General features: G+C 24.6%; 1 protein-coding gene across 1 annotated transcript; it reads left to right on the top strand.

Moving 5' to 3' along the window:
* The first annotated feature begins 502 nt into the window (after window positions 1-502).
* LOC145844635 (transmembrane 9 superfamily member 3-like) lies at window positions 503-27506 on the top strand. The gene is made up of 16 exons (XM_082952036.1): window positions 503-632; window positions 1635-1722; window positions 3604-3686; window positions 5804-5919; window positions 10065-10187; window positions 11700-11854; window positions 14433-14510; window positions 15043-15174; window positions 16120-16286; window positions 16697-16791; window positions 19184-19314; window positions 20781-20989; window positions 21321-21467; window positions 25693-25776; window positions 25992-26068; window positions 26896-27506. The coding sequence occupies exons 2-16, from the start codon at window positions 1648-1650 to the stop codon at window positions 26961-26963; spliced, it is 1740 nt and encodes a 579-aa protein (XP_082808162.1). The 5' UTR covers window positions 503-632; window positions 1635-1647; the 3' UTR covers window positions 26964-27506.

Below are 27506 nucleotides of genomic sequence, written 5' to 3'. Positions count from 1 at the left end.
TTCTTTATTAATAAGTATAACTTATTTATTAAAGTCATGTTTAATCTTTATTTAAAAGAAGGGACGTTGCGTAACTTGAGCAATTTATACATGGTTTCAAAGCATATTGCTAACAACATTCTCATACCTTAGACCTGTGAAACTTAAAGTGTTCACAAAAATAGATTCTCCTTTTCCAAAATGTCGGTGATAAAAAATATATTTTAAAATACGTATTATGAAAATATGCTAATTTTTTTTCTGATTTAACTTTTTCTTAAAGCATTTAATATTATTAGTATACTTAATGTATTTTAATTTATTTACTGTTAATAGATTGTTATAATTTTGGAATCCGCAAGTGTCAAAAGTTAACATAAAATAAAGTAAAATGCTTTAAGAAAATAAAAAACGCTTCAGATTTGTCAATGCACTTTAGTATAAACTAAAAATTTTGCACCTGTAAGTCAAGATTTTTTACCTTGCTCAATAAATATTTTAACAAATTTAGTCCTGTGAAAATGAAAATTTTAATTTTTTTAACATGATACACGTTGATTCATGTAGCTATATCTGCTTAGCAACTTATAAATCAAAATTTTTGAAGAAGAATTTTACAACTCTGTAATCTAATCTAGTTTATTTTAAAACAAGTCAGTGTTGGTAATAATCAAAAATATATTTGCCCATTATCTAGTGCAGTGCTTCTGAACCTTTTTCTAGTGGCGGAACCCTTTTCCAAAGTTCAACTTTTCTGCAGAACCCATAATTTTAATTTTACATAAAATGTTTAATTAAATAAATGTTCTTTTTTAAATTTCACAAGGCTTTGCGGAACCCCATTTTAGAAGCACTGATCTAGTGTGTTTTATTGAATTTTTAGTTGTTTTTTCAATAATTGTTTTTGTATTCATTATTTGTGTACTACAGGTTCAATTATTTATTATGCATTGTGTGCTATTATAAGCAAATTTTACAAGAGACCTTGATGTCATTTTAAATTTTCATGACAATTTAACTGATCATTAAAACACATATAAATTTTACCAGGGTATAAATATAACATATACCAAAATATAACACTTTAACTGACTAAATAAAAGCTATAAGTGAAAACATGTCATTTCTTTATTAACTGAATATATTGGTAGTTAGAGTATATATTTAATTAATTCTTTAGAAAACGTTTATCGTTGCAGAGGGGAGAGTGAGTATTTTCTGATGTTTTTCTACCTTTAAAAAAAAAAAAAAATTTTATACCAAACTTATATATATATTTTTTAAAATGGTAGATTGCATCTTAATAATTGTAAATACATCATACAAATTAAACTCATTAGTTTTTAGTTGTATTTCTGATCTATAAGTGGTTACAAATAACATGTTTACTCACAATCTATTAGTGTATTACTCGCAACAAATTATAGTAACTATAAGTTACAGATATTAGAAGTATTGAGTTTTGTAATGTCAGTTACTTATAAAAACATACATAAAACATTTTGATAAAAAATATACTATCATATCTTATTGATAGCAAATTAAAATTTAGTTTTTAGTTTTTGATGTATGCTTACTAGACTGACTAATTTTAAACTAATTCAAAAATTGATATTTAACTTGATTATATTGATAACTAGCTGTTTTTTTTTCAGAAAATCCTTATAAATGAAGACTATCATTCAAATTTCATACTTAATTTCGTTGTTTTGTTTAGCTTTTTCAGATGAAGACTCACATATTGTAAGTTGTTTCACATATTTTAATTTTATATATTTTTAATGTATTAGTTGCTAAATGCAGGGTTGCCACAAAACCTGGAATTCTAGATAAACCTAGAATTTGACAATTTAGATTGAAAAATAAAACTTGAAATTTAGGAAATTATAAAAAATAATGGAAAATACTGGAGTTTTGGACAAAAAACCTAGAAAATCTGGAATTTTAAACAATTTTCACATGTTAGTTAGGAAATTATTGATTTGACACAAAAAATCTAACATATAGATAAAAAAATTTTGTCATTATCAAAAATATTTTTATTGAAAAACAATTTTAAAGTAGCTTTTCAGTATTTTTTCAATGTTGTTATACTACTTAAGAAAGTTTTAAACTTTAAACTAAAAATAGACCTAAAAACTTTCAAAACCTAGAAGAAATTTCTCAAAATTCAGTGGTAACTCGTAAATGCTTGTTACACTATTAGCATATTTATAAGAGCATAGGTGGGGGAGGGGTAAAATGCATTTTTTTCAAATTTTGTCTTATGTTTTACATAATTAATAACGCTACTAGTTACTGTTTACCTCTTGTTGAAATTTAAAGTAAATTTTGAGATATGTTTAAGGGTGTTTAATAGGTTTTTAATGGAAGGCGCCATTCTAAAAAGACAAAAACAAATTATTTCACTATAAATCTATCTTCTCTTTCACTTTTTGAGCAATTATTTAAAAAATTCTCAGAGTAATCTTTAATATTTTTTAAACAACTTGTAGGAAACAAGTTTCTCATTTTTTGTAAAAAAACTACTTTTCTAAAATACAAACAAAAAAAAAAATTTTAAACATTTTTTTTCAAAAATTCACTTACTACAAGTAGTTGTTTGTTATATTGAAAAGTAAATTTCCTGAAAATTTGAATTGAATTACTTTAAAAATGAAGGAGGAGATAAAATTTTAGTGTTATTTTCAAAATATAAATGAATTGAATCTTAAAAATTTTTGGTCTTGGTGGTAACGGATATTTATTACAAAACTTGTTTTATTTCAAAATTTATTTATTTTTTGTTTTCTATAAAAAATATGTGTCTTAAGGTATATTCTCTAAGCGCGTGCACAACTCTTTAAATTTGGACAATTCAAATTCCAACAATGCAAATTCTTAATAAAAAATTGAAACAGCTAAAAATAAAAAAATAATATATATTTTTCTAAAATAAAAAATGCATATGTAAATCATTTATCAACAGGCCATTTTTTTATTTTTGCAAAAAGTTCAATATTCTTTGAGATATGGCTTTTTTAAAGTAAATAATATAGTTATTTTTAGTAATTTTAAAATATATTGTAAAATATTTAAGATTTTTCAAAAAAGGTAAAAGTGGCTTGTAGATATTAATAAGATCTACATACGCATTTTTTACTTTTTTCAAATTTATATTACTTTTTGAGATAAAGTCTTTTAATATTTTTTTTAGAATTTGAATTGCCGGAATTTGAGTTGTCCTAATTTGAATTGTTATGTAACCTCCCTAAGCTTTGAAATAAAAGCCATTGTTAATCTACGTAAACAAATGTTGGACCTCCTTATGCCCATAATAGCAATTTGAAAAAATGATTTAAAATAAGCATGCCTGCTTATTTTAACACCACCAGAATAATTTTTTAAAATTAGAAATGTTTTACATTTAAATTATAAAGTTTCTTTGGTCGAAATAGTGTTCTAAATTACCTGTTTTAAAATATTTAGTTAATACTTTGATAAAGGTTACAGAGAAATTCAATTTTAAGAAAGTATAGTAGTTGCATTGCTTAAGTATGATGATAAAAACATTTAAATTTTTCACTCATTTTTCTTTAAACTTAAAAGTTTTAACAACTAAGTTTTAAAAATACGAACTTACAGTATTTTGACAAAGAAGATGTCTTGTTATGGATGAATACTGTTGGACCATATCACAATAGACAAGAAACTTATGAGTATTATAGGTATACTTTTTATATAATTTTATATTAAAGTTATACTTTTAGTCTCCTAGTAAACATATGTTATATTTATTTGTCAGTGCAATGTTAGTAAATAAAATAAAATTAATTTAAAATTAAATTAGTTTTATTATTAAGAGATATCGTTAGATCCAGGTCTGTTTTCAAATTAAACCTGGCCGGATCCAGTTAACTAAAAAGTTTCGAGACTGTAAATGTTACATTACTCTTGAATTTAATTTATTTATTTCTTTGTTACTTAGAGTATAATAGATTACTGTTTGCAAAGTTTGTCAGAAAAGTCTTTTGCAGACTAGACATTAGAAAGTAAATGGCATAAGATTTAAGCAACACATAAAATTAAAATTTTATAGCAAATTTAATTATTAATATGATTTTAGTTTAAAATTAGCTTTTTTCACAATTTGATTTTATTTTATATAGTTTTTAATAAGCTACAAGATGCTTTTTACAAATCTATTAAATTCAAAAATTTTTTTGAGATATAGCAGGTCAAAGTCGGAGGTAACTATAGGTTCCTTATGGGAGGCGCAAACTAAAACAGCAAATAACGAGAAATCACTAAAAATCTATCTTCTCCTATGTTTTTTGAGATAACTACGTCAAACTTTCATAAAGTTTTCCTTGCAATATTAAAAAAAATCTGTCTGAACAGAATTTAAAAAAATTAAAATATAAGTTTTATGAAAAAATATAAAAACATTTTTTTGTTTATCTTTTGTATAAACTTTTTCATTTTTAATAAAAAAAAAATCTTTTTGATAGAATTTTTCAAGTGTTGCAAGGAACATTTCCTGAAAGTTTGAGTTAGTTATCTCATAAAACGTAGGAGAAGATAGATTTTTAAAGTTTATAGTTTGTTTTGCCGTTATAGTTTGCACCTCCCACAAGAAACCTATTGTAGCCTCTGACTTTGACTGGCTATATCTCAAAAATTATTTATAATTTTTAAAATCTGTAAAAAGCATCTTGTAGCTTAATAAAAACTGTATAAAGTAAGATCAAATTGTGAAAAAAGTGTTTACCCGCCTAAAACCATAAAGCACTAGAAGAAAAAAAAAAGATAAAATAAAACACACATATTTTCTAATGGTAAAACATATCAATATGTCCAGAAAAAGGAAAGTGCCTCATTAAAAGCATGTTTACAGGGCTTAAATTACACATAAGGGTAAGGTATGCATTCTATTGGTTCAAATAGAAGAATTTAAAGTAATGTATTATGATATATGTAAAGTTTAGTAAACAATACTAAATTCTTATAACCATAATGCTAATCTTTAAAAGAATGATTTTGTAAAAAAATCTAAATTTTAAGATTCTAGATGAAACAAAGCAAAATAAACCAGGAAAGATCTGTACTTTAATATTATGGGAAAAATAAGCTACTGAAGCTTAAACGTGATTTGTTAAAAGTTAGAATACATAAACATAAAAAAATATACTGATACATCATATAAAAAGGAACTTAAACTACATTTAATCAAATCAAAATGCTCTTTTTGATCAAAATAAGCTAAACATGCCAATAAAGTGCAAATAATAAATTAAGCTTTGGAGTTTTAAATAAAAGTTTTACCAACTTCTATCTCAACAAAAAATTTGTAAACTTATAGTATATAGCAATTACAATTAGTACTAGTAATGTAATATTTTTATGTTTAATGGATTAGTTGTGTCTTTTGAGAGATCATTTAAGATATAGACATTATGTTTTTATTAAAAATTATGTATTACTCTTTTTAAATTATTGAACCCACATCCAGATTTATTTTTAAAATTAGGATCCGGCCATATCTGAATCTTACTAAAAAAAGTAGGCCAGATCCAGCCAGTTTTGGATTCTGTATACAATAAATCACTACTAAAAACTACACAAGTAGTAGCAATTTTAATTTATGTGTTATCCTTATATTAATAAATGTTAATGTTAACTTTTAATAGTAATACAACTATGATATAAGTAATAATTTGTTAAGAACTAAGCTGTATATAAAGTTAGTATGAAAGTTTTGATTTTCAAAAAAAAAAACTATTTGTATTTGAAATAAATTACTAGAAAAACACAGTTAGGAATTATTTATTAAAGCAATTTACAGACTGCCTTTTTGTAAAGGACCAAAAGAAACTAAACTAGATCGTCACCATGAGAACTTGGGTGATGCTTTACAAGGAGTAGAATTAAAGTTTAGTGGACTAGATATTAAATTTAAAGGTATATAAATTATACTTTGTTTTTGTATATCACAGCATTGTCACACACTTAGTTAACTCTAACAATTCCGGTTAATCCAAGCTAGTTTAGTGTTATAAAAAAACTCAGGCCAATTAAGACCAACCTGGACCAGGCTAGTTAAAAACTTTTAAATTATTTAGAAATTTCAGGCATATTTGATTTTTTTTCCAAAACTTAAGCTCATTATTTTATTTTCAGAAGTATCATGTTATTTTTGTAATTTTATAACTACTCTTTCATTTTAAAAGTTATTTAATACTTTGATTTTTGTAAATACAAAACCTTATTAACAGTATTTACTTTCAGTTTTTGACTCTTTAGGATATATGGTGGTACACATTATTTTTACAACTAATCTTAGCTATCAGACACATTTTACAGGTTAATAAAATTAAAAGTAATTTACTAGATCTATCAAATTGAGCGAGTTCAGCATGTTTATTAAAGAAGTTGAAAATCAAAAAAAAAAAAACTTTCACTAAAAATCTATCTTCTACTTCGTTTTTAACTAATTTTCTTCAACTTTTTGTAGTTAGTCTGTTACTAATGCTTTAGCAATTCACTTGAATAAGTCCTAAAACTTTTGAAAACTGTTAATTTTTTGTTTGTAAAACTAAGATTTTTTTTTGATATTTTAGAAATTGCAACTTGTAACTAAATTTTTTTTTCTAATTCATGTTTTCTAAAAATTTAAGGTTTCTAGCTCCAAAAGTAGATACAGTTTTAGTTAATTTGAGAAAATTGTTAAGTATATTGTCTCTATTTTTGTATGAGAAACTTTCTTTTTTAAATAACTATTTCTCATAAGTCAATTTACATTTTATATATATTAAAAACTGATATATAGTTTATACTTGAAGTTTATATATAATAGTCAATGTTATGTGTTGTAAATTAAATCTTTTTACTTCCTTATGCCTTTATTAATTTACTTGCAGTTTATTCACGAACTCGGGATGATTTAGGCTAATTTGATGTAATTCAGTTTGGCTATTTTGTTTCAAAGAGTGGCAACTCTGATATCATCATAATCCTAAACCTTCAATAAATAAAATACTTTGACTTTACTTTTATAACTTGATTTTTAAACTTTAAGATGCTTGTTATTCTGATTAACTTTACTGTTTAAAAAGTGTCATACTATGTTTTCATTGAATACAAATTTAAAAACGTAACAAGTTATAGACGTAAAAATTTTTTTTGATCAAGTTAGTAAATAAAAAGCTTAGAATAATCAAAACTTAAAAAACATAAAAGTTAGAAATGATAGTATTGTAAACCGAATAAAATAGTTCTTTAAACTACATTAAAGTTAATAAGGTTTAATAAAAGTAGACACTATACACTTGCTTGTTGAAATTATTATTTTTCAGTTCCTTTCAATGCTAGTGATATATTATACTGATTTCTTATTATGTTGAATATCTCTAAGTTGTAACCTCATACTGCAACATGTTTGTCCATAATATCTTGCTAACCCATAATAAATTGTTAACAAAACTAAATTATAAATTTAAATGATGATCTTTTATTGATGAGTATGTTACATAACTGATTTGAACATATCTTTCAAAATACGGAAATATACTTAAAGCAAAGTCTGATTTGCATATTTGCTGAGTCAGCAATTAAAAAAAAAAAATATTTTTACCGTTATCCCTAACTCACCTTACCCAAACATATTAAAAATTTATCAAAATATAAAATTTGACTAATTGAATAATTAAAAATAACATTTAGAATAACTTTTTTTCTTTTTGCTAACTCACAGGGTTGCCAAAAAACCTGGAATCCTTGAAAATTCTGGAATTTGAGAAATTTTGAAAAAACAACTTGGAACTTTAAACAAAAATTACCTGGAAAAATATGGAATTTTAAAGAACTTTTACATATGAAGTAGTAAAATTTAGATTTAACACAAAAAGTTCTATCGTATAGATAACTTTTTTTTTGTCATACCAAAATTTTTTTTCTTAAATACACATTTTAAGAAGCTTTATGATATCTTTTCAATGTCATTAAACTATTTAACACAGTTTTTTTTACCTTAAACCTAATTTTGAACTAAAAATAGACCCTAAAACGTGTAATTTGAAAACCTGAATGATATTTTGAAAATCTGTAGAAAATTTGAACACATTTGGCAACCCTTTGACTCAGCAAATATGCAAATCAGACTGACCTTTAAGTATTCTAGCCGATAATACTATTGATACTGGAAGGAGATATTTAAAATTATTGTGTGTGTAAAAATGTTGTTAAAGAATTAACTTATTTGCATACTTGTAGTTAAAATTACTATAATTTAAAGTTAAGATAATTTGTTTACAAATTTTATGAGAATTTTTACTTCAGTTTAAGCTTTTTTGTATTTGTCTTTGTTAAGATAAGTAGAACTTTGTTGTTAGTAATATTGTCAAAAATTTTGAAGTAACTTTAATTGATCAAGTATAAATATATCTAAATTGTTATATTATAAAGCTGTTACTACTAAAAAACTTTCTGTTTATATTTTACTTAATATATTTCCTGTCTGCAAATTTCTTTTGTTTAGTCATTTTTTACAGTGTTTTCAAAGTTAAAGTAAACTTTTTACACTAAGTCGGTTTAGATGAAAATATTTACAAACTAAGTCATTAAGTATACAATTTTATCAAAAAAGTTTTCAGTTAATTAGTTTTATTGACTCTGTTAGTAATAGATTTATTCTAAAAAACTAACATAAGTAGAAATAAAGAAACAATTCACCTAAATGTAGTTCATAGAATAATGATAAACCTTATGTATTCTATAAGTTTGTTATTCAAATAGAATATATTTGTATTCTTACAACTGTGGAAGTTTGCATACTTAGAGAAACTTAATCTTCTAGTGTCTGTTCACGTTGTATAATAGATTAAAGCTAAACAAATCAAAAAATGTGTAAAATAGTATTAAAAGTAATAACAATAAGTATTGTAAGTTTTTTGTATAGTTTATAAATATCAACAATTTTTTATTTTATAAATTTTATTTTCACTAACAAATTTATAGAGACTTGATTGTTAATACAATTGAAATAATAAAAGAATATATTAAAACTTAAAGTTACAAAAACTATTTCCAGTTTAAAAAAATATGCTCAACAATTGTTTCAAAACTTTTAAAAAAATACCTAACAATCAAAAAGGTTGTTAAAATTATGTAAAAAGGAGACATAAATGTTTATCTTTAATTTAATTTTAACCTAATTTTGTAGTCTTTAATATAAGTTACATTTTTATTCATATAAGTATCAAGATGTTTTTGAGATTTATATTCCAAATTCGAATTGTAGATTAGCTAAATAATTTTCAAATATAAATCTTGTTCTTAAAGGTTAAAAAAATGTTAGATTCTATAAGTGTTGTATTAAACTTTTAACGAATTTTTTTTATTAAGTTTAAAAATGTTTAAAGAAAATCTTTAAAAAACTCAAACCTTAATAAAACATAATTTTTTGTTTGGAAACATTTTAATCAAAAGAAACTCTTGTAATAGATTTTCGGAAAAAAAAATTCGTTTTATCAAGGATTCAGTTTTTGAAGTATTTTTTTTAAGTATGACCTTTAACCTATTGTAAGACTATAACAAATACATTATTTGAAATAATTTTATTTACTGTTTTCTTAGTTAAGTACTCTTATAATTCATTTTAGTAATTGTTTAATTGTTATTTTGAAAAAGAGGATAATTATTTTTTAGACCTTAACTAAAAGTTTTAGATTTTCTGTTGGTTATAAAAGTTTTAAGAAAACTGATAATCAAAAATTGTCGCCTATTATTCTATGATAAAAGTTTTAATTGTTCCTAATGTAATGTATTGAAATTAATTGAACATTTCTTACTCATTAAAATGAAATATTGTTAATATTTTAGACTTTCACACAAAATCTTATTTATATTTATTAGATTGTTAGCTGTTTAAACTATACATGATAAGTATTTTTTCAACATTTTATAAACAAAACTTGTCTACTACCAACATTTTCACGTCAGCAGGTTACTATGTCTGCCTGATTTATTAACGTATGTAAGTAGTTATGCTATAAAAAAGTAGTTTTCAAACTAAGATTCTTGAATTCTATAACAACTTTTATAAACAGAAAATGTCAAAGCTCAGCAGTATTGTCAGGTTGAAGTGGATGAAATAAAACATGATGCATTTTCTTATGCTATTAAAAACCACTACTGGTATCAAATGTATATGGATGATTTGCCCATATGGGGTTTGTTTTATATTAAGTAAATAAGCAATTAATTTTTTTATGTTTTTATAAATAGATCTAATGATTTTATTGTACAAAATTCTCAACACCAATTTACTTAAAAATTTTTTGCTTGATTTGGTTGCGTGATAATTCAAATTTCGGCAGTTCATATTCTTTAAAATATTTTAAAGGGCCAAATATCAAAAAGTACTATTTAACAAAAAAAGCTTATGTAGCTACATGTAAATCTAATTAATATGTTTATTACAATTTCGTCATTACTACAAATTACTATGTTTTAAAAAACTAAACTTATTTTAGCCATCTCTCAAAAACTATTTAAAATTAAAAAAAAAAAAAAACTCATTTTGATAATTAATATGTTAGCGATAGAATTAAAAAAAAAAATTAAAAAAATTGTTTGTTAAAAGAGATAATTAGCAATAAATTAGATTTATAGAGTTCGAATTGTCTGAATTCTAGTAGTCGAGTACCCGTTTGATTAAACTTAAAATGTCATGCTCAAGTAGTTTTTTATCAATTAACAATTGTAGCTTTGCTAATAATTGATATTGTAATTTTTTCGAAAAAGAGAGTTCATATATATCAAGTTTGAGTATAAGTAAAACATCTTTATTATATTTTTCTAATCTTGTTTTATTCTTTATAACTTTTAAATTTTGTTGCAAAAAACGTTTTTGCTAACATAAATCTGTATAAATTTAAGTACTAAATTTACTCTTCGATGTCTATAAAGAACATTTTCGGTAGATGAAGTCTGAAAGAAGGCTGCAATTAAAAATGATTTAACATAGTTTAGGACTACTTAATATTATGAAGAATTAAATTTTGTAATAAACGACTAAACTTTTACTCCAGTTGTAAAATAAGCCTATATAAAAGTAAGATACTTGAATCCAGGGTTACTGTTTTTTATCCAACAGTATTATCCTACATACTTTTTTAAGCGTTAAATTATACAATATTTGTTTTTTTGAATCTGTATAGTGTTGAATAATTTTTGTTTATTAGTTTCACAATTTTGATCATCGCATATGAATATGGTACTGCCTAAATATTTTAAGATAATAGTTAAAAGAAAGAAAAATCATGCAGAATGTTCTGTTTTAAATTAAAAAATTCAAAATGTCCCACTTAATAAAAAAGCCCTACTCCGAAATTGAAACTCTAACGTTAACTAAATAAAGACCGTTGAAAAATAAAGGTGCGTGCTTTAAAATATCAATTCTTATAATTTAGCTTAAACAACTACAAAGATTTTATTACTTGATTATTTTAATGTTGACTAAAGAAAAACCAAACGAAAATACTTTCAACAATTTTCATGTTTAAAAATATGTCTTAATTTTGTTTTAATATTTATGAATAAAATGTTTACTAAAAGTATAAAAAGTTACAGTTCCTTTTGTTTTAATTGCTGGACCATATTATATTAATATAGATCGACAAAAAAGTTTCTTGTTTCATAGACTTTAAAAAAAAATTTAATCTTAAAGTTTTATTTATTAGGTATTGTTGGTGAAATTGAAGATGACTCAATACTTATATGGACACACAAAAAACTAGAAATAGGTTACAACAATAACCAAATAGTAGACATAAATTTAACAAGTATGAAAAAAGAAAAACTAATGCCGAATTCTAAATTGTCATTTACTTATGAGGTAGTTTCTTCTTGGTTTTAGATAAAGAAAATAGTTTTGTCTGTATTAGTATGTTTAAAACATATAAATTATATAAAATGTATGTTCACAACATAAAAATTGTGTAGGTTCAAATTTTCAAGAAGGGACACTTTTGCACGAAGGGACATATTTGCACGAAGACATTTTTGTACGACGTAATTTTTACACAAGGGGTCACTTTTGCACGAAGACACTTTTGTACAAAAGGTCATTTTTGCACGGGTTGAAATTTAATTTCATATTTATTTTATTAATTTTAATTTTTAGTTTACTATCACTGTTACCCCTAACCCTTACCGTCGGTCGGTAACTTTGTTTTTTATTTTCTTTGGGTTTATTATTTTTTTTAATTTTTATTGATAATTTATGTTTAATTTTTTTATCTTTATTTTTACTATCACTGTTACCCATTACACTCGGTCGGTAACTTGTTTTCTTCTTTTTTGTTTTTTTATTAATTAGTTTTTTGTTTTCTTTTACTTTATATATATTCTTTTACTCTCGTGTAAAAATTACCCTTCGTGCAAAAGTGTCCCTTCGTGCATTTTTGGCTCTTTGTGCAAAAATGCCTTCGTACACGCTTGACCCGTCCCCATGAAAACTCATTATGATAGACATAAAATTTACAACAATTATTAAACCTACCGTCACTTCTCTCGAATCTACGCACATTTTGTTCACAACAAAACTGCGTAATTAAACGAGATGTAGCAAATATACTTTTTATATTAACTGTTTTCTTATAAAGCATTAAATACAGTTTGGAGACTTTCTAACATTTTTGTTTACGAAAATAGTTTTCAATAAAGTTATACATATATGTGAAATTTTTAAAAATAAAGTTATTTATATGTATACAAAGTTTTTTTCTACTTTGTTTCTTGCCCACTTAAGATTAAAATGTTTTGCATGGTGTTAGAGAAATATCTTTCTCTAATACCATGCAAGAAAAGTTTAATGTTAGGTGGGCACTGGGTAAGAAACAGATTAACTAAAAGTAAGATATTTATTGAGTTGAAATAAAACTTCATGCCATGTTATATTAATTATTTACTTAATTATTCATCGTGTTGTGAACTTTCACTTTTGCTAGTCAATCAATTTTCTTTCAAAATTTTAATTCAAACTGATGTTAACTATTAAAACTCATGGTACAACTACATTGAGGCATAATTAAATGTTTTTCCAATAAAGGAACAAAATTTTACAAAGTCTAAACAAATATAGAGACGAGCTAGCATTAAAATTTATATATATTGTCAACTCAATAAATTCTAAACATTTAATATTTTCTAGACTATTTATTTTGTATATTTATGAGATTTATAAAATGCGTAACTAAACGAGAGTGCGTAGATTCGCGAGAGGTGAATGAATTTTAGAAAAATGTTCTATGTCAATGTACATATTGCCTTACTACACAGACAAAGCATTATTAAGCTTACTATACTAAGGTGTTAGACCGTAAAATTAACAAATAGCTTATTAGTTTTGCTAAAAAAACTGTTAAAAAGGTTTATAATTATTAAAATAGACATGTTTTTGTTTCCGTAATTAAAAAATTATAATAAATGATTTCATTTTAGTTTTAGTTCTTTCTAGGTAAATGTTTTTAAAGAACTTCCCCAAATACACATCTCATTTTATCAATAACTTTTACAAAGTACGTTCCTAATGAATATTAGACGTTTCTCTAAAACTACAAGTATAGTAAATCGTATTTTTTAAATTGTTTGAAAAACTTGATTTTGACAAATGGGGGGGGGGGGTCCACTTTGTTTTTTACAACTTGATATTATTTTGTAGAATTTAATCTGAGCTATCAGACACTTTTAACCGTTTAAAAAACTCAAAGTAACTTTTGAGATATAAGCGATCAAAGATAGGGCGTTCAATAGGTTCCTTATGGAAGGCGAAAACTAAAAATGCGAAAAAAAACTATTTCACTAAAAATCTATCTCCTCCTTCATTTTTTGAGTTATCTTTCTTAAATTTTTACAGAATGTGTATCATTAAACTTTAAAGAGATCTATTGTAGGAATTTTTTTAATTTTGAGTAAAAAAAAAACTACCCTTTTTTTTAGTTTTTTGTAGATAAAATTTTTATTTTTCAAAATTTCAAAAATTCCAACATTCAGATTCTTCAAAATATTAAAAGGAACATTTCCTGAAAATTTGAAGTCTCTAGGTCAAAAAATGAAGGAGGAGATAGGTTTTTAGTGAATTTTTAAATTTCCGAGAAAATTGACCCCGAAAAATTTGCGGTCCATACGTTTGTATCGGAAACTTTTTACAAAAAATAAAATATCTCAAAAGTTACATTATATTTTTGAATTCTATAAAAACAGGCTTGTAGTTTGTATTTAAAGCTTTCATATAAAATCCAAAGTTATTTTTTGTAAAAAAAAAAGTCGGACCCCCCCCCCCTATGGCCTTAAGTTTTCTGAATATTTTAAACACACTGCTTAATAAAGTATATATTTTCTGATTACTTTAAGCTTTATGACATGCAAAATTATTTGTTATTTTACATCTTATAAAGATTTTTGTTATGTAGGTAGAGTGGAAGCCTTCCGATATTCCCTTTAAAGATCGTTATGAAAAGTATCTTGATCCTAAATTCTTTCAACATAGAGTAAGTAACACATGGTTATTTAGTTTTCAATAAAAGACTGAATTTATTGAAGTTTTCGGTTTTTTAATTTAATTCAGTTTTTATTTAAAAACAACTTAACTAAAGTTATAGCATTTAAGCATTTTAATTTTTTATTTTGTATTTTATATAATCTTTATTATGCAGCTTTAGTTAATACAGCTATTAAACTAAAGAAATAACTTTGTCTTTTTCCCATATGGCTAGCTTACTGATTGTTTCGATAGTTTGAGACGTACAGAAGCGTTTAATTTTTTTACCTTTTAATACCTTGAATTAAAATTGTTTTTAATAAAGTATAATGTTGTCTCGAAACAAAGTTTGAAATTTTTTAAAATGTTTATTTCATGTCTTACAAAATAAAAAAACGTTTGCCTCGTTCAGTATTTGATTATATAAAAAAGTACCTAATTTACGAACTTTCGTTTGAATTAAATAAAATAGTAAAAAACTATTTTAGTTTTTTAGATAAAGTATTTGAACTACTAAACTCATTTCATATTTATCAAATTAGATACATTGGTTTTCTGTATTCAATTCTTTTATGATGGTTATTTTTCTTGTTGGGTTGGTTTCCATGATTCTTATGCGAACCTTAAAGAAAGATTATGCCAGGTATAGCAAGGATGACGATCTTGATGATACTGTTAGTTTAACCAATTGCTTTTCTATTTAGTGCCATTTATTAGTAAGTACTATTTATGATTGTGTAAAAATAACAACGTTTAACATGATATTTGTAAACAATATTTGTACTATTTTGGTTATATAATGATTACAAAGATAATGATTATAATGATAAAGCTAAAACAGTAAAGGGAGCACTAAACCATGGTTAATAATAATTTTTTAAAAACATGGTTTAGTGCTCCTGGCGAAGGGCAACAAATAAACATCTTAACTTGGTTAATAATAAATTGTAAAAAACAAGTTAAGATGTTTATTTGTTGCCCTTCGCCAGGCTACATTTAAATAAAAAAACTCACTCTATTTAGTCTATATATCACTTTTAATAAAATTGAGTTAATCCGTTACCGCTAACTCAAATATTGTTTTATTAATTATAATTTTGGCAACCATTCTCAATGAAAATTAAAAAGTTGAAGAAATGCATGTATTTGAATTTTTTTATGAAGTTTTTTAGTTTATTTTTTCTCAAAACCATCACTTACAGTTTATAATTAGACAAAAGAAAAGTTAAGTCTCCTCAAAAATAAAAAGGAAATTAATACTTAATTACAATAATACTTATTTAAAACATTTAAGTTTTACATTTTATGGAACACATTCGTTACGTAAAAATGTACGTACATGTATGCAACATAAAAAAAGTTTAAATCTTTTACGTAATCAAAATTTATACATAGTTATAAACTAATACAATTTTTATGATTATGATTATTAAATATTTAGTATGAATCAAAAAAGTTAAGTACATTTCCAAGAAAAAGTTAGCTGCATTATGTTTGATAAACTTCGAACATCTAAAAAAGTCAGTGCATCTTATTATTTAATATGACTTAGTTAATGTTTGGTAAATACAGGAACAGTTTCTGATTATCTGCTTTCTATTGAGATTTTTTGTTTTTAGGAAAGAGATTTAGGAGACGAATATGGTTGGAAGCAGATACACGGAGATGTGTTTCGATCTCCTTATTATCCTACTGTTTTTGCTACTCTGGTTGGAACGGGCTTTCACGTACTTATTACTACTTTTGCAGTTATACTTGTTGTAATGATAGGTGATCTCTATACTGAGTAAGATTTTGTTACAGTTTTTTGTTTTCAATAATTTTTTATTCATTAAGACATATTTTACTCTAAAACTATTATAATATTTTACTCTAAAATAATTTTACTTTTGAAAGATTATGGATGTTAGATAAGTTACTTTTTATACAACATGATCTTAAAAATTTCTATTTGTTCCTAATGGTTAAACTGTTTAAATTAATCTCCTGACTTTAATATGTATTATGTTAAAGTTTTGTAATAGTTTATTATAAACCAAAAACCCGAAGTGAATTTTGTAAAATTGATATTTGTATATGATACAACTTTATATTAGTTTGTATATATAATTAATATATTAACTAAGTTTTACAAATTTAAGTTATAAATTTAGTAATTTAAATAAGTAGACATTTGATAATGATTTTAACTAACAGGCGAGGAACTGTTGTATCAACTGCAGTATTTGTGTTTTCTGCGATGTCACCTTTCAATGGTTATTTAAGTGGTCTACTGTATTCAAGAATGGGAGGTTAACTTTTTTCAAAGTTTTATAAGCCTTATTTATTTTATCTAAATGTGATCAGCAAATGTTTGTGTTCTACAAATAAAAATTAATATACATGGTAGGGAAAATGTTCCTGGAGTTTTATTTAAATTTCAAATTTTAGTAGAACTTGGGAATAGATAGTTTTGCAATACCACTATTACAACAAACAGAAGAAATTTGAGTTTGTTCGGGTCTGAAGTTTTAACAACACTTTGTTGGTCATTTTCAAAGGTTTTTAAGAAATATAATGAATACATGTAATATTTTTTATTTAAGGTTAAGAAAGGATTATATTTTTAATGTTTCAAATCACAGTGTTTTATATGCTAGATATAATAATGCACATGTATTACATTTTTAAAAAATGTTTGAAAATAACCAATTGAATGTCGAATCATTGTCAGACCCAAATAAACTTAAATATTTGTGTTTGTTGTGCTGTTGGTATTTAAATTCTAGTGTTTATTTAAGACTCACGTTTCAAAATTTGTTCTAGTATAGTAATTCTGTTACTAAAGTTTAATCCAGGTCAACTTTATACGATAGTTTCGTTATAACTAGCTTTTTAAATTACTAAGGGTGATGCCTTTTATCGAGCTTATCTATAGTTAGAATTTATCGAGCGGGAATGCTTTTGTACAAGATGATAATTATGTAGAAAAATATGAAGCGGTGAGGAGGTACAAAAATCTAGGTAACACCAAAACTTCCCAAAAGCAGATGCCTTCGCCTATATCGCAAGAAAAGCATCATCAAAGCCTTTCGAGAGAGGGTAACGAGGGACCCCAAACGTTCCATGAGAAAAATGGCTCGATGTTTTTAAAATTAGTTAGGACAATTCTAAAAACTGATCTTAAAATTGTTTCCCTTTTTACTCAAAAAGCGTCATCATCTTAATGTTTTTCAACAATGAAGGGGAGCTTGTCTTCTTTGGAATTCCCTGAAGTCTGACATGCAGAAGGGTAAACTCGTTTTTTTTTGACGAAAAGGTACTGTTGAGGAAAAATTATATAAAACTACAGAGTCCTGGCCCGATACTTAGGCAGATACCACATGAGGTGTATATAGTTTCTTTATAATTTGCTTTTAAAATGACTAGGCGTAATGCCATGAAGCGTTGGCCAAAATACCGCAGAAAATGTTGTTTGCAGCAGTTTAGATTTTCGAGGACGAGTTGAGCCAGCAATTGCTGCTAAAGGAGGTCATATTGATAAAAAGATTGTGTTATTGTTTTGTGAGGCTTTGAAATGAAATATGAAGCATCTAACTTTTGTTTTCCTTTTTTGGTATAAAAATAATGACAATCTATATTTTCCGGCAACATTTGCCTCACGTTTAAGTATTTGAGTTTTTATAACTATATATTTATTTTATATTTAGTTCGTAAAATATGTTATATGTATACGAAACGTTATGTATTTATTTTAATTCTTTAACAAAAAGTACTTCGTACTAAAGCCCGCTCGGTTAGATCTCAACAGCGCTTTCACGTCAATATGCCTGCCCGACGAGTCCTAATTAGGACGAAACCGGTCGTAGGTTGTCTCGGATGCTGTTGTTGTTGATCTTGCGGTAAAGTTCATTAATTATTATTCATAAAAAAAGGTCAGTTTCATTAAAGACCATTGAAATTAAAAAAAAAAAAGAAATTTACAAGACAATTTTTATATTTGATAAAGTTTTTAAAAAAAAAAAACGGAATATTTAAACCAAGGTTCTGAAAACTGCGGCCCGCTGTTCCAATATCTCCTACCAAGCAAAACTATATAGTCACATACTTTTTAGCTAAAAAGCAACTAGTGCAGAAGATCATAACATTAACTATTTTATGATAAAAGATTTAGTTTTTTTTTCTTGTTTATCTCATGTTTATATAGTTATACAATTGCTTTTACTTGCTTTTATTATATATTCTTAAAAGTTTTTTTCTTTAAATTTTACAATGGGCCGCAAATAAATATTGTCAGTAAATCTAGCTTATTCCTCATAAAAGTCAGCCACCTTGCCTTAGACAAAAAAGTGAATTGAAAATTCTATGTTTACATTACCGGAAAATTTTCATTCAAAACTTATTGTACATATGTTAATAATTGCTTCGTAAAAGCTATTTAATAAAAAATCACTTGCAACATGTTATTATCTTACTACTGTACTATTTTAAAAAATATATACCCTGTTGAGAACGTTCAAAGGCACAGAAAGAATTACAAGTTTAAAAGATTACCATTTGTTACAAAAATAATATATATAGTTTCTACATTTGTGTACTAACGAAAATAAATTTTGAGACATTAAACAGTATGAAATTAATAGTTAATCTTTAATTTTCAAATTAGTATTAAAATAATAATTTTAAAATTAATACTATTTAAAGGTGTAAAATGGATACGTCAAATGTTAATATCTTCGTTGATGCTACCGCTTCTAATAGCTTTTACAGCGTTTCTTATAAACTTCATTGCTATTTATTATCATGCTTCACGAGCAATACCTTTTGGAACCATGGTTAGTATAATATAATTGTTTTATAATGTATTAGTTTATTTTTATCACTTATGTGGAACACAGTTATTAAATATTATTTTTTTTCGTTTAATATATACTTACGTAGATCACATAATATATATTTATATATATTAAATAGATTATTATCTTTTGTTATTTGAAGGTAATTGTAAAAAAAAAGAAGTTTGTTTATTAAGTTATAACAAATTATCAATTCAAAATTTTAAATTGTATTAATAATACGATGTTTCACTCGCTTGAACCTAATCAAACGAGATCATTAGTTGAATAAAATCTGTAAAATTTTTTACGTAAACATGCATGAAGACATTAGGCTAAACTTGAAATAAAAAACTAAAACATAAAACAAAATAAAACTTATAGTTTAAACCTATCGATTTAGGAAAATCATGATATTATCAGGTTAGTAAATGTTAATTTTTGATAAATGTAAGCTACTTAATAGTATTATAATTCTAAAACTTCAACTATAAGACATTAAACTTAATAAAAATATTAAGGGCATAAGGGGAAGGGTAAAACAAATTTTTCACAATTTTATTCCATTTTATATAGTTTTTACTAAGCTACAAGATGCTTTTTACAGATTTAAAAAATTCAAAATAGTTTTTGAGATATAGCCGGTCAAAGTCGGAGGTAACAATAGGTTCCTTATGAGAGGCGCAAACTAAAACGGCAAATAACTAGAAATAACTAAAAATCTATCTTGTCCTACGTTTTTTGAGATAACTACCTCAAATTTTCAGGAAATGTTCCTTGAAATATTTAGGAAAATTGTGTCTGAACAAAACTTACAAAAATAAAAAAAATAAAAATTTATAACAAAAAAACAAAAAAAAAACTGTTTTTTTGTTTATTTTTTGTATAAAATTTTATTGTTCAGTTCAAAAAAATTCTTTCTGACAGAATTTTCTAAATATTGCAAGGAGCACTTCCTGAAAATTTGAGGTAGTTATCTCAAAAAACGTAGGAGAAGATAGATTTTTATTAAAATAGTCTATTTTCGCCGTTTTAGTTAGTAATTAGTAAATAATTAGTTATGAGACTAATTGAAAGCTATAAGTACAGTATTGTTCTTCTATTGTTTTAAACAATATGCATTTAGGTAAAAAGTACATTGCGTGCCGCACATTTTCGCTTAGCACTTGGCTGCTTTTTGCCAACCCCCCTGGGTTATAAGATAATTTATATAGAATAAAAAAATATATCTTAAAAAAATGTTTAATCAGAAAGCTCCGTGGAATTTCAATAGTTACATTATATAAAATTAGAAAAGAGTTTTATTAAAAAATGTTATTATTATGTATGTGTTCAGAAAATTGTATGGTTGACTAATGTATGAAGTTTTATATATATATACACTTGAGTACTTGAAAATAAAAATTTTAAAGCATTAAAATAAAATAAAAGTGCTGTTAATTTTCAAAGGTAAATTTATTTTTAAGGTTGCAATGGTATGTATTTTGCTTTTTATTATTCTTCCTTTGAATTTGGTTGGTACTATTCTTGGTCGAAACTTATCTGGTCAAGAAAGCACTCCTTGTAGGGTGAACGCTGTTCCAAGACCTATTCCCCATAAGAGATGGTTTATGGAGCCTTGGATTATTTCATTAATGGCTGGACTATTACCTTTTGGTTCAATTTTTATAGAAATGTAAGTTCTTTCTGTACTAGTAAACCTTGACAAATTGAGCTTATCAAGAACAACTGACGTTAACTATATTTTAAGCAATTTATAGCTGTGGTATTAAACATTTATTGTTATTTAAACAATTATTTCATTTAATCATACACTTACACTAGTAATCCTTTAACTATTTAGCAATACTAATTAAAAGTAACTTATTTATACTGTTTTACAGGTATTTTAGATTTACATAGTTATAATGATTAACTTTTGAAATGGGTTTAAAATTTTAACCTCTTAGTTGGTGTATTTTTCAAACTTAAATGAGTATTTTTTATTTAGAGTTACTGTTTTAAAGGTACTTCATATTTACATCATTTTGGGCATACAAAATCTACTATGTTTACGGATTTTCGTTACTAGTTCTGATTATTTTAGCAATTGTAACGATATGTGTTACAATTGTCTGCACATACTTTTTGCTCAACTCAGAAGACTACAGATGGTGAGTCAGAAAAAGTATTATAGAGAGTTATGCTAAACTTTTTAACAAAGTTTATTTGACACATATAATTAATATTTGTTTAAGTTTCTTAAAACCATTGTTGTTTTCATACATTCAAAATATTAAAAATAAAATATTTAGTATTAATTTAAAGTTTAATTTTAAAGGTTTGGTTAGACTAAGTTTTATTCTGGTTATGGCATAATTGATACAGGGTGGCCAAAACTCATGAAATTTGATAATTCTTAGAAAACTCTTGGAATGCCCTATAAGTTTAAATTAAAAAAATAAATTTTTGAGAAATCCCTAAGCTTTTGAAAATCATTGCTATATATATAACAATTTTATTTAGTCTCTCTTGTAATTGTGATAAATAAAATTAAGTAATGCCATTACAGATATTTTTTTATATGTAAGTTTATTTTATTGTGTATATTTTTATTCAGCTACTAGTTACTTTTTATAGCTTAAGAAAATATAAAGTAGTTATTGAGGTCTAAAAATTAAAGCTAGTAACTTAGTAGGCTTCGTTTATTATGTGCTAGCTAAAAAAGGGGGAAAACTATTTATTTAAAACCATTAAAAACTTATTTTCTTCTACAACTGACAACCAATTTTTTCAAATCAAAGTTTCACATGTTAAATTAATGCGTGTTTAAAAAAAAAAATCTAACCTTTATTCGAAATCCTATAAAATAGCAAAGATTTTTATGAGTTTTTGTCACGAAACTTTAACTTAAAATTTTTAAATAAATTATTACAGTTGAACGTTGTAAAACTATAACGGAATGTTTTCTGAAAGTAACAAGTCTATAGTTAAAAAGAAAAAGTGAATAGAACTGACAATGAAAGAATTTATATTAAATACAAAACTTTTGATAAATGCGACTGCAATTCAAAATACTGATAGTTGTTTAATTCCTTATGAAAATTGACTTATATTTTAAACGTTTAGCTTTCATATAAGAGCCTACGTTAATTTGCAAGTATATTTTTTTGGATTAAAATATCCAGCATTGATAAGATAAAAATATTAGAAATGGACTTACTGTAAAAAATTGAAGAAGATTGGTTAAAAAGTAAAGGGGAAGATAGACTTTTAGTGAAATAGTATTTTTCCCTTTTTGGTTAGCGCCTTCCATAAGGTACCTATTGAGCTCACCGACTTTGATCGCTTATATATCACAAGTTACTTTTAATTTGTAAACTGTCTAAAATGTCTGATAGCTAAGATAAAACTTTACAAAATAAGATCAACATGTAAAAATCAAGATGGACCCCTCAGATTTTATATTGCTATATGCTGTATTGGAAAGTAGTACACGAAGTTAAGAAGCAGTTTTTTTGTTAAATAAAAGTGACTGTTAACAGCGTATAAATAGCTAATCTAGTATTCTAACTTGTTAAAAATCATAAGTCAAAAAAATATTTTTACAAAAAGCATTATTTTAAATAAAACTGAGAAGTACTAAAATGAAATTTAAGCTGCTAGTAGGTATTAAAATATTTTATAAATGCTCAATTATATATTTGTTGTTGATGTTTTATTTTTGGTAAAAGATATCGTCGATGTATAATTAAATTAACAGAATACAAAATGATATTAAGAAATTACCTAAAATGTTCATTTTGCACAACCTTGTTTTTTTATTGGAATTCTTTTTCTTTTGTCTGTATTAAATTATTTGTGAAGTTACACTCCAAAAATTAATGAACAAATCTGCAATACTTTATTTGCTTACTTATCTTATAAAACTATTTTCGATTATCAATTATTATCAGGTAGAATTAAACTTAAAAGAATAGAGCATTTTTAAATAATTATAAAAAGTGAAAACATATAATATAGTGACGTAACAATCATATTAATTTTAAGATGTTTTAGTAAAAAAATAACATTTTGGAGCATTTGTATTAGTTTTGTTGAGATAAAGACACTATTTAAGTAATTCAAAAAGTATTTTTTTTTAAGACAAAGAAAATTTCTTCCTTTAAAAAACAATTCTGTTTCAAATTGAATTAGAATAGTTAAAGTATTTAAAAAACAAACGTTTAGTTAGAAACTTAAAACTATTTTTTAGAAGTTTTGTTTATGTCGGTATTAAATTACTTGTGAATTTACACTCCAAAAATAAATAAATAAATCTACAATACTTTATTTGCTTACTGTCGATGTATAATAACAACAATTTTAACACTGTGTAATTTATTTCAATCTACAATCTTTCTCTATATTTAATGTTAAATTAATAACACTGCTCGAAGGAGTCTAAAAAGTATAAATTCGTCAAGAAGTGGGAGACATAAAATATTTTTTAGTAAAGCAACTACTTGATAAAACACAAGACTTGTCGGACATCTAATTAAACAATCGCCGGTTTTTCTTCAATTAACACTTTAAATACCTTTCGCTTTACTGTATACATATTAAAAAACATACATTAAGTATAGTTGTATATTTATTTTATTATCTAAATTTAATACATATTTTTTCTGTTTTTTTACTGACTCTACATTTTTTACTTAGAAGCCTGTCAAGCAATAGAAAAGCCTTGCCTTTTTTCTTGTATACATATAAGCAGAGTTTTTTTTTCTGCTGATCAACTTACACATAAACTTTTGTCTAATTTTGATTTTAAATGATTTTAATAGACTGAGGTTTTACAAAGAATTTACACGTCTATAACAAGCACTATCAACAAAGCATATATAATGGAATAAGCATCTTGGCTTTGCTGAGGATAATCAAAATATTTTTACTAGTTATCATAAGTGAAATACATATTTTTGTTCTAATATCTAAAGATTGTGTTTCTGTATATTACAAAACATTTATAATTGGTTAAGGCCTAGAAATCTAAAGAATCAAAATATATCAAAGAACCTAAGTAACTGGTTTTCTACCCAAAAAATTTTTTTAGACTGACAATGTTTTGCTAACAGTTTCTTTCAAAGGCTAATTAAAATTCAAAGTAACTCTTTAGCTATTGGGGATCAAAGTTATAGAGTATAGTAGGTACGTTATGGAAAGGTGATAAATTGTTATTTAAAAAAATCATCTTACCGTTTTTAAGCAGTACTTTTTAAAATTCAAGTCTAATTTTTTATTGATAACAAACAATCATATAACAGTTTTTATTTAATTTTATGATTTATATATTATATTTTTACAATACAGTTTATATTAGTCATGCAAAGAAGATTTCCTTAAAATTTAAGGTCTTTAGCATATAAAACCGAGGAGGAAGTAGATTTTTAGTGAATTTGATAAAATTTATTCGTTTATGATGAACAGTTTTCTTTTTGTACGTTGATGACTGAAAATTTTTAAAAAGCTGACTTTATCTCATAAGTTACATGATTATTTTGTTTATTAAAGTATGTTATATTTTTTACTTGAAGCTTTAAAAAGGTTCAAAGTTTCCTTTTGTCAAATGGAAGTTTGAACCAATGTGTGTTTAATTTACAACCGAGAACAGTAGTTAGTTTCAATAAAAACCTAACTTAAAAATGTTTTTATTTATGTTGTAATAGTGTTAAGTGTTTGAAACAATTTTATAAAACGGATTTAGAAGATTTTTATGAATTTTATTAATTTTGGTAGGAATGGAATAAAAAATATGTAAAGTAGCACTTGATATGTTTTATGTATTACTAAACTACTGAAACAACTTTTCTTCACCTTAGGTTTGAATTTACACAAAATAAGAGACAGATAACATGTAATTTAAATATTAGAAGTTATGTAAGAATTTCAGAAACTTGAAACCATTTTCCAAATAATTTTTGGCTACCCTGTTTAAACAAAATGAAATAGTTTGACTGCAATAAACTAGTTAAAAAAATTATTAACTTAAAAACCACTAAATACCAATATTTAAGTATACTTTATATATTTAGGTACAATTTTTATTAAAAAGTTTTTGTTTTTATCAAATATATTAAGAGTTAAAACTGTTGATGTAGTAACTTATATTTTAAAATGCCTAAAATAGATCTAGAAAAGGACACTTATTAATTATCAGACACGAGTTTTTGAACAAGTTATCTATTTGTTTTTAATTGTAATAAGCTAGGTACTTTTTTCTATTAAAGACTACATTTGTTTAATATTTTACAAAGTAAATTTTTCTCATGTAAGTTAATTTTTAATTAAGCTCGAATTCTGAATTGATTATTTAAATTTTTTAATTAATAGCATTAACTATTGCCTAATACTTAACAGGCAATGGACAAGTTTTATTGCTGCAAGTTCAACTGCACTATATGTTTATATTTATTCGTTTTACTACTTTTTCTTTAAAACAAAGTAAGTTTTATTTCACATTCCAGTTATTGTTTGTTCATTACTTATATTGAATTTATTTTTGAAGTCTTCAAAGCTCTAATCTTAAAGCATACACGTTTTTTGTTCTATCATAACTAAATTGTTAAAAGTAGCTTGAAAATTGTTTTAAACAATCTTTTAGTTAAAAAAATGCGCTAGTATATTTAAAATATTTAAAAAACTTTAAACTTTTGTAGAATGTACGGCCTGTTTCAAACGTCTTACTACTTTGGATACATGCTAATTTTTAGCATTAGCTTGGGCTTAATGTGTGGTAAGTTGCTGTATTAATTTTTTTATCACTAATTTTTAGTATATTATTTACCATAATAAATTTAATATTTAAATATATTTAAGAAGTTATTATACTTATTGGTTTAGTGGTTAGTAGTAAATTTGTCAAAAAGTATACTGTCCAAATAAAAAAAATCATTTTGTTTAAAATGTAATAAAATGTACTTTTACTGTCCAGTACTTTAAACAGTTTTATTTGTGTAGCTGAATTGTAAACTGTGTCTTGTAGTTCTAAACAAGTTTTAGTTGAGGCTCGTCGTAAAGTATATTGAATTAGTATTGTTTACTAGGTCATGATGCATCTACCTATTAGTAGTCTTTGGTGAATATTTAGGAGATCGAGTGTTTCAGACAATCATAACTATTTTTTCTTTTTCTCTTTTATATAAAAAAATGTCTAGTTCTAATTCCCACAAATGACTCTTAGTTTACAGATGTTTAATTTCTCTTAAAACTTTACTGTATATAATCAGTCGTAGACCATAAAATAAAATCAAGCTTGCAAAGGTCATATTGTCTTAAAGTATCAAACTTACTCTGCCGCTAGTTAAACATTTTCAAGTCCTACTTACTAAAACATGAATTTCAATACATTTACATTTTAATAAAAGATATACAAGTAAAAATAAAATCATGGTAACAATAAATGCTATTTGATTTTTAAGTTTATGAAGTTAAAGATAAGTTTGAATTTTAAACGTTAAAAGTAAATTTAATTAATAAAAACACTTAATAGTTTTAATTTAAAAAAAGTTTATATTGTAGATTCGATATTTACTAGAATTTTAAACTTGAGTTTTTTTACAGGTTCTCTTGGATTCTTAGGCACATATGTGTTCGTTAAAAAGATTTATAGTTATGTTAAAATAGATTAAAGTAAAGAAAAACGATGTAAAGAACGTTCTGTAAACTTTAAAATTCTATCGTTTTCAAATTTATGATGTAAAAAAGTCGTATATGCAAAAGGCTAATATTATTTTTTCACTTATTTATTTTTTCCATTCTGTTAACTTCTTATAAACCCGTACTATACTATCTGTCCAATGCGTTCAATAAATAAAACGTATACAAGCATCTCTTTAATACCATACACATATTTTAAATAGTACAGACCGTTATCAAAATTTAGCAATTGATAGCTCATTTTGTGGCTTTAAATCTACAACTTAGTAGTTTTTATACTTCGAAAAAAGCCTTAACTATTAAGTTAACTTTTTTATTATGTAAATTTTATATTTTGCATTAAATGCTTTTTTTTTTTTTTTTTTTTTAAAATCAGCAGTATTAAAGTATTTTAACTTCGTGTTTCTGAATTTATTCTTAATTCAAACTTGTTATACATCTTATTCTTTATATAACTTTAAAGTAAGTAGTTATTAGTTATTTCGTGTAAAACTTTTTTTGGCATAATCAAAATA

Source organism: Thalia democratica, chromosome 9, assembly GCF_965202585.1.
Source record: "Thalia democratica chromosome 9, ktThaDemo2.hap1.1, whole genome shotgun sequence".
In the NCBI taxonomy this organism is placed as follows: domain Eukaryota; kingdom Metazoa; phylum Chordata; class Thaliacea; order Salpida; family Salpidae; genus Thalia; species Thalia democratica.
The sequence above is the reverse complement of the archived record's forward strand: the minus strand, read 5'-3'. Positions and strand labels throughout refer to the sequence as shown.